This window comes from Bos indicus, chromosome 9 (genome assembly GCF_029378745.1).
Source record: "Bos indicus isolate NIAB-ARS_2022 breed Sahiwal x Tharparkar chromosome 9, NIAB-ARS_B.indTharparkar_mat_pri_1.0, whole genome shotgun sequence".
NCBI classification, from domain to species: Eukaryota; Metazoa; Chordata; class Mammalia; order Artiodactyla; family Bovidae; genus Bos; species Bos indicus.
In genome coordinates this window covers 88,935,166-88,944,160 of record NC_091768.1, presented here as the reverse complement: position 1 = coordinate 88,944,160, position 8,995 = coordinate 88,935,166, and the positions used below count along the sequence as shown (strand labels likewise).

Genomic DNA, 8,995 nt, shown 5'->3' with positions numbered 1-8,995 from the left:
AGAGACAAACAATGGCCGGCTCCAGGACCTAGAGATATCTTCCGGGGACGAAGGCGGGGACAGCTGAGGGCGACGAGAGGAGCGGAATCAGGAAGCGGGCGGAAGGCGGAAGCAAGCAGGGACCGGGACGTCTCAGAGACCAGGGAGCGGCTCGGGTCGCGGCGGCACGGGTCACGTGGTCCTGCGGTCACGTGGACAGGGCGACTCACGCTCCGCTGGGGCCAGGATCCCTGTGCGCCTGCGCAGTGCCGGGCGCTTGCTGGTACACCGGTCGGGATTGGGACTGGCTGCGGGGAGCGCGCCGGGCTGCGGCTGCTGCTCGGTCTCTGGTCTGCGGCCGGGCCGCGGAAGCTCGCGCTCCTTGCGCATCCCTCTTCTCGTCCAGCCGAGAGGTTAGTGCACTGCCTTGTTCTCCGAGCTTGTATGGTCCTGCACATTGGTGCCCGCCTTTGCTGCCTGCCTGAATGTCTTGGGTCACATGTTTCACCGGGACCGCGGAGGTCCCCTGCCTGTTACGGTGATCTTTGGTCGACTTAGTTGGAAGTAAAAAGCATTCCATCCATAACACATATGAATCTTTTTTTTGAGCCAGTGCACAGCGGTAACTGCAAAGATCATTTTGAGCAGCTTAAGGAATTGGAAGGCATGCTCCCAGATTAGCGCCTCTTAGCCATTGAATTGTAGCCTAGTTGATACAGTTTTCTTAGTTGGTGTGTTCTTAGAAGTAGGAAATGCATCCAAGAAATTGCATATTTAGGGATGCATGTTTCTGAATATTTCATTCAGAAAATATGAGTTGAATACGTATTGTGTGCTGGGCACTCTGGTCACAGTAGACACAGCTGAACAGAAGGCAACTCTATCCTCAAGGAGCTTATATGCCACAGGAGAGAGAGACAAAAATCTCCTTTCCTCTTTTGTTTCTTCCCGTTATAGCATTGTGACTACTTACTGTATATTTTGTAACATCAAGACTATATATTATAGCATTGTGACTATTTATTGTATATAATGGTGGTTTACCGCATATATTATCTGTCATCCCCACTGTGATGTAAGTTTCAAAAGACAGGGATTTTTGTCTATTTTATTTTCAGCTGTGTTAGCAAGTAGAACAATGTCTGGCACATGGCAGGAACTCAGTTCATAACTTGTGTGAGTTAATAAAGTAAGAACACGAAGTATTGGTAAATGATGTTAAATGCAGTGGAGAGATAGAAAGTGGAAAAAGCTAGTGCTGCTGTCTTTTTTTTCTTCTTCTTCTTCTTTTTTAATGGTTCTTTTTGCCTATGCTGGGTCTTTGTTTGGGCTCCTCAACTTCTTTTCCCTGCAGCATGTGGGATCTTAGTTCCCTTATCAGGAATCAAACCCAAGTGTTCTGTATTGCAAGATGGATTCTTAATCACTGGACCACCAGGGAAGTCTCTGGTGTGCATTTTGAATGAAGTGGTCCAGGAAGATGTCACTGCCTAGGAGGCATTTGAGCAGAGGTCTGAAGGATGTGAGGGAATAAATAGGTTTACAGACACCTGGGAGAAGAGTGTAAGGGTAATAAGTGCACAGATCCAGATGCCAGAGTGACTGGAGCAAAAGGAGTGAGGGGGAAAAAGCTGTAGGAGACATTAGAGTCATGGTAAAGGCCAGAGAAGGGAGGACCATGCAGTCCACGTTAAGGTCTTTGGCTTTTATTTCAAGTGAAGTGTGAGGCCATCATTAAACTTTACAAAGAGGGAAGAGAGAATCTGACTTTGTAAATTAGTAAATTTGGTTGCAATATTCAGAAGAATGTGAAGAACAGAAGCTGGGAACCCAGTGTGGATGCTGTGACAGTAATCCCTGAGCAAAACAGCAGCGTGGACCAGGGTGGTGGCCGGGTTGTTGAGGACCGGTCAGAGCCAAGCCAGTGGGACTTGCTGCCGGACTGGGTATGGAGAAGGAAGAGAAGCGCCCAGGTGGCCTGCAGGTGAGGGGCCTTAGCAAATATAGGATGTATTTGCTGCTTCACGAGTCTGGGGAGACTGTGGGAAGAGTAGGATTTGCAGGAAGGTTTCAGAAGCTCAGTTTTGAGCCTGTTACAGTTTTCATGCTTGTCGGAGTAGTTTAGGGATAAATATTTGCTATTTATCAGTGTGTAGGTAACTATATCAAACTGTGAGATTGGAGGAGATCAATGGGAGCTGGGAATGGAGAGGAAATGTGGCCCAAATTCTGAGCTTTGGTGTGTTACATTCTTGGAATGGGAAACCAGCAGGAGAGACAGAGGTGCACCCAGCGAGGATGAAAAGTGGCGAGTGAGGTAGGGGGTGGAGTGGTCCGCTGTATCCCATGTTGCTGGTCAGTGAGGGAAAACGAAGGCTGAGAAGTCTGATGCAGAGGTCATTGCTGGCCTTGATAAATGGGTTTTGGTGAAGTGTTAGGAATGAAAGCCTGACTGGAGCAGGTTCAGGGATATCAGAGAAGAAGCAATGAAGACAGGTGATAAAACTGCTTTTTTGAAGATATTTTAAAAGCTGCAGGTTCTGCCTCCCAAATATCACAGGGACTCATCCTTGTCCTCATCCTTTTAAAGGGAGATAACACATATGCGGTGATTTCAGTGTCTCCTTTGGAATTGCAAAGGCCAGGGACTTGCTTCCAGCTCTGCATGGCTGACTATAAGCAGTCCGCCCCAGTAAGCCCCCGTTTCCCCTGTGAAGTACCTCACGGGATTGTTGTGAGGTGGAGCAGAGGATTTGCTGGGTACCAGGTACTCAGGAAGCAATGTCTTAGTCTCTGTCAGTTCCTCCTCTACATTTTCACCGCAGATATGTTTCTTAGATGTGTATCTGACTGTGTGCGTCTCTCGTGAAAAGCTCTGCCTTCTCCCTGGTGGTGGAAGCTCGTTAGCATCAGTACTCAGGATCCAGCCGCTTCGGGGAGGCAGAAGCTGCACGTTGTCAAATGAACTGTGTACCTGGTGGGGGTGGAGGGTGGTAACTTGTTGATCCCTCTGCCCTTTTGAAACCCAGTTCAAATGTCACCTCTGATAAGCCCCATCCACCCACAGCCAGAGGTTCCTTTCTCTGCACCTGAGAGCAATTGATACGTAACTCTGTTATGTACTCATCACAGTTTACCGTTTCCCCCACTAGATGCTGAGTACTGAGATTGTTGTTATGTATCTGTATTTCCAGCCCCTAGCATGTTACTTTCTTAAACAATTGTTATTGATTTCCTACCACTGCTGATGCTAAGTCTCTTCAGTCTGTCGGACTCTGTGTGGCCCCATAGACTACTACAAGCTTACTTTTTTTTTTTGCCTGCTACGGGATCTTAGTTCCCCAACTAGGGATCCAACCTGTGCCCCTTTCCACTGAAGTGTGGAGTCTTAACCACTGGATGGCCAGGGAAGTCCCTCCAGGCTTACTTTTAAAGAACAGATGTTTTAAACTGTAAATAAGAGGGGAGATTATTTACGTACAGTATTTCTATTGGGTGGGTGTGTGTGTGTGTGTCTCACAACCTTTAGTCCTACTGCCATGCCCAGCCCCACCCTGAAAAGCATGTTCCCCTTCAAGAATCAGCTTGAATCTTTCTGGGAGCCTTTCCTGACTCTTCATGTAGAGTTAGGAGCCTTCTATTGTAGTTCTTTGGTGGGGCCTAGGGCTGCTCCACTCAGTTATAATGAGGCGTTTGCACACGCCTGTCTCCTTCAGGAGACCATTAGCTTGATGGTAGGAACCCTAGTCTTCCATGGGTGTATCTCTGGTCCCAGCTCATTGCTTATCTTATTGTAAAGGCTGAATACGTTTTTTTGGCCTTGGCATTGGGGATCTTAGTTCCCTGACCAGGAATCAAACCCACACCTTCTGCAGTGGCAGGGCAGTCTTAACCACTGGGCAGCTAGGAAAGTCCCTGAATACATTTTGAATAAAGGGGTTTAGAAGTACTAATTTCATTTTAAATAGTTGATATGCTAGTGAAGTAAATGAAGAGATCCTCATTACTGTTTTGTTTTGTTTTGTTTTTTGAGGTCCTTTTCATGTCCTTGTAACCCTCCAGAAAGAAGGCCAGAAGTTGACTACAGGTGATGGAAACATTAAAATTTATTTTTTTAACCTTTCAGTAGGCTTCAGTTGGAGAAGGAAATGGCAACCCACTCCAATATTCTTGCCTGGAGAATCCCATGGACAGAGGAGCCTGGCAGGCTATAGTCCATGGGGTCACAAAGAGTCGGACACGACTGAGTGACTAACAACAACACACTTCAGTAAGATGTATCTGTTTTGCAAATTGTTTTACAGAAATATACCTGTTACCCAGGAAAACACTATATGTGTTTTTTTAATTAATTTATTTTTTAATTGAAGGATAATTGCTTTACAGAATTTTGTTGTTTTCTGTCAAACATCAACATGAATCAACCATAGATGTACATATGTCCCCTCCGTCTTGAACTTCACTCCCACCTCCCGCCCCATCCCACCCCTCTAGGTTGATACACAGCCCCTGTTTGAGTTTCCTGAGTCATACAGCAAATTCCCATTGGCTTTCTATTTCACATATGGTAATGTAAGTTTCTGAGTTACTCTCTCCACACATCTCACCCTCTCTCGCCTCCCCTCCCCCCATGTCCATAGATCTGTTCTCTATGTCTCTTTCTCCATTGCTGCTGCTGCTAAGTCACTTCAGTCGTGTCCAACTCTGTGTGACCCCATAGACGGCAGCCCACCAGGCTCCCCCGTCCCTGGGATTCTCCAGGCAAGAACACTGGAGTGGGTTGTCATTTCCTTCTCCAATGCATGAAAGTGAAAAGTGAAAGGGAAGTCGCTCAGTCGTGTCCGACTCTTTGCGACCCCATGGACTGCAGCCTACCAGGCTCCTCCATCCATGGGATTTGCCAAGCAAGAGTACTGGAGTGGGGTGCCATTGCCTTCTCCATTGCTGCCCTGCAAATAAATTCATTAGTACCATCTTCCTAGATTCCATATATATATGTTAGTATATGATATTTATCTTTCTCTTTCTGACTTACTTCACTCTGTATAATAGGCTCTAGGTTGATCCGCCTCATTAGAACTGATTCAGATGCCTTTTTATGGCTGAGTAATAGTCCATTGTGTATATATACCACAACTTCTATATCCATTCATCTTGTATGTATTTTTTTAAGTTTTTTTTTTTTCTCAACTTGGAACTTTGAATTCTTGTCTTTTAGCTTGGGTTATGGTAATGTCAGCCAGACTTCTCAGAGCCCTGGCTGGATCTCGCCATATTCTGTCAAAAGCATGTCAGTGCCAAAGACTTATTCATCAAATGTTAAAACCACTTAAGGAATTTGAGACTGCAGCACGCACAGCCCTGACAAGAAATCAGAACTTGGATTTGTTCTTTCCTGATGCAGCAACTGGTGGTTTGAATAAGTCTCAGATCCTGTGGATGAACCAGAAAATATCAAATACAAATGTACTCCCTCCATTCAACACTGCGTGTTGCCAAGATGGAAAAGCTCACCTTCCAACCAGGAACTCTGTCAGTACTCACAGGAAAGTGACTCACAAACCAAATCTGCTAGGTTCTAAGTGGTTTATAAAAATATTAAAGAGACATTCCTCATCTGTGTCCACGGAAACAGTTTCTAAACAAGACTTTCCACAAATCAAGAGACCACCGAAAGCTTCGAGGACCAGGCAGCCGTCTAGGACCAATCTTCCAGTTCTGCCTGTGAACGAGGTAAAAACATGGGTGGTGGTAGCGCCTCTGTTCTCTGATGATCTCCCTGAACCCCTGTGTGTCCCAGCTTGGCCTCCCTGCCAGCATAGGAGAGCACCTGCTCAATGCTGCTTTCAGGGTCTTTGAAGCTTAGTAGTACAACCTGTTGGAGAAGGCGATGGCACCCCACTCCAGTACTCTTGCCTGGAAAATCCCATGGACAGAGAAGCCTGGTAGGTTGTAGTCCATGAGGTCGCTAAGAGTTGGACACGACTGAGCGACTTTACTTTCACTTTTCACTTTCATGCATTGGAAAAGGAAATGGCAACCCACTCCAGTGTTCTTGCCTGGAGAATCCCAGGGACGGGGGAACCCGGTGGGCTTCCGTCTGTGGGGTCACACAGAGTCAGACATGACTGAAGTGACTTAGCAGCAGCAGCAGCAGCAGCACAACCTGTTACCTCCAAAAGGAATCAGCATCGTAATTAGAGGAATTAGTGGTAGATATAAAGGGCTTCCCAGGTGGCTCAGTGGTGAAGAACCCACCTGCCAATGCAGGCGACACGGGTTTGATCCCTGGGTTGGGACAATTCTTGGAGGAGGAAATGGCAGCCCACTCCAGCATTCTTGCCTGGCAAATCCCATGGACCGAGAAACCTGGCAGGCTACAGTCCATGGGGTCACAAAGAGTTGGATGTGACTGAGCAGCTGAGCACGCACTCACCATATGTATAAAGGCAAAATAGAGGCAATTAAATATAAAAATGTAGTTTATAAAAGGATTAGTTAGTGGCCTAAGGAAATTTTGGAAAAGATTAGTATTAAGTTCACTTTAGGAATAGTGCTATTAAAAAGCCCCCACTTATGGAGAAGGAAATGGCAACCCACTCCAGTATTCTTGCCTGGAGAATCCCATGGACAGAGGAGCCTGGTGAGCTACAGTCCATGGGGTCTCAAAGAGTCGGACACACACACACATAAAAAAAAAGCCCCCACTTAAAAAAACTCAAACTGTAGAAATTCTATATTAAGTTTAAGAAAAAAATTTTAAGTTAACTGTGTAGACAGGTAAGCACTTCTAAGCTGATGATGACTGCGTGGGAGCAGGTGGCAAAGGACGTGGCAAGTTAGAATTGAAAAAGCAGAGTCAAGGTCTTTGCTTTTTTATCCTTCGAAGGTTGAAGGGGGTCCCTGTTATGAGGTTTATGGGAATTTCTCTACAATATACTTTTCCCCACTAAATGGTAAATATTTAAGGTGAAGATCAAGCCCTTCATTAACATGTGTATCTTGCATGATACTTAAAACTATGCCTGATACTTAATAAATGTTTATTAAACTGAAAAGGATGGAAGAGAAGCAAAGGAATCTTAGATGTCTGTATCATCAACATTAAAAATAGGAGTGTCAAATATTTAAAATTTCATGAGACATTCTGAATCTATCAGAAAACAGGTTAGGGTCGAAACAGGTTAAAATTTCGATTTTGAGAAGTAGACCCTGAGCATATAATTTGGTGGGTTTTTGTGTGTGTGTGTGTGTGTGTGTTTTTTTACTGTGAGGTTGACTTCCTTTAAAAATGTGTACAGGCCTTCTTGTCATATCCTCAGGTTGTAAAGTTAGGGGCTGATTAGTGTTAGTCACTGAGTCGTGTCTGACTCTTCGTGACTCCGAGGACTATAGCCCGCCAGGCTCTTCTGTCCATAGGCTAGCCCAGGCAAGGATACTGGAGTGGGTTGCCATTCCCTTTGACATGGGTTCTTCCTGACCCAGGGATCGAACCTGGTGTCCTACACTGCAGGCATCTTCTTTACCATCTGAGCCACCAGAGCTGGTAAATGATTTTTATTTGGATTCTAGCTTTGTTTACATTATTGTTTTGTTTCTTTCAAACCCAGAATATAAAGGGTGGGAGTTTGGGATTCATTCTACTCTCACCCTTTTCTTTGTAGCTCTTGAGTTTTTAATTACATTGTTTCGCTATGTGATCATCTGGGAAATTTAGCATTTAAGTAACTGAAAGAAAATTAAGTGTAGAAACCTGAATTATAGCAGATCGAAAACGGAGGATCAAGTCCCTTTTTTCTTTTGTTATATCTGGCAACCCAGAGCAGGATCAAGTGTCTAATGAAAGAAAGTCTGACAGAGTCAGAGATGTCACTTTTTTTTTTTTTTTTAATAGTTGTTGGTTGTAAATTATCAAAGAGACATGATTTCTTTGGGTTGTCCATGGACTTGAAAGCAATTTTCCTAAATTCTGTTTTTTATTTTTCTTTAGAATTTTTTTTTTCTGCTTCCAGGAAAGGATTTGAAGTAGATTATCAAAATTTAGTGCTTCCATTGAGGTAATAAAAGCATTACATTTAAAACAGAGCAAGCAGCTGACATGAACAGAGAAAGAGATATTATCAGATACCTGATATGCATAATCCAGTTGAATGTTTAGTTTTGAGAAGCCCAGTGATTAAGGAAAAAGCAGGAATCCTCCTGGGTTGTACATTTCATGTTGTCTAACAAGAGAAAAAGAAAAACATAAGAATGTCTTGCAAGAAATAACTTTTTTTCCATCACCAAATTTAAGGCATCATTTGTTTCCTGGGTCCTGACATAGGACATGTTACATAATGTAGTAGCTGTGACTTTAGTTTGAGTTTTGCAAAAACAGAAAGAGTATGTTGTTTCTCTGGAAGCACAGGAAAATAATAGAAAATCTTTTCTAAGAGGTTTTCTGAAGTGATCTGAGGGACTGTGATTTTGGAGCATTGTTTTCTAATGATCTTAAAGGTGAACATAAACCATAGGTCGAAGACTAGCTTTTGTCTGCCCCGAGTATTTGTCTGCCCCGAGTAGTGGGCCCCTCCATTTCCTCGTGGGCATCACGGGGCTGGCCAGTCCCCTGTGGTGGCGGAGCCCTTACCTCCACTCTGCACTGAGTCAGGAAAGGACTCTACTTTGTACCAGAAAGAGACACGCTTTGTCTCGTTCCCCATGCGTGTACCTGAACTCACCCTCTACCCGCAGCCGCACGCAAGCACCTGAAACGGACTGCATGAGCCTAATTACTTACCTTCTATGTCGGAGTCAGCGCTTCACCTGGTCCCATTTGCAGAGATCCTGCCCTGTTGAGATAGTCAGCCTACATCCCATTGGCTCATCATTTATCATGACAGGGACAGTGCTCCTGGGTGGTCTGTCCTGTCTTAGAGGAGGACGATGCCGGAGGATGAGGGCCTCCCTGAGCGGCGTGGATGCTGGCCGGGGGGGGGGGGGGGACACCCAGTGGTGGCTTCAGGCTAGCACTACA

General features: G+C 45.0%; 1 protein-coding gene across 10 annotated transcripts in view; it reads left to right on the top strand.

The window, feature by feature from the left end:
* Positions 1 to 105: 105 nt before the first annotated feature.
* The window catches only part of RMND1 (required for meiotic nuclear division 1 homolog), a 34,561-nt gene continuing 25,671 nt past the window's right edge, over positions 106 to 8,995 (top strand). For 2 of the 10 annotated variants that reach the window (XR_011568532.1, XM_070796386.1), the window contains exons 1-3: positions 111 to 392; positions 4,013 to 4,066; positions 5,198 to 5,712. Coding sequence is in view for 7 of the 10 variants with exons in the window: in XM_070796386.1 (XP_070652487.1) it covers positions 5,206 to 5,712 (507 nt within the window). In the remaining 3 variants the exon portion in view is untranslated. Of the gene's footprint in view, positions 393 to 4,012; positions 4,067 to 5,197; positions 5,713 to 8,995 lie in introns of those variants that run through there. The other 8 variants (XM_070796385.1, XM_070796383.1, XM_019967599.2 and 5 more) reach the window with 8 other exon arrangements.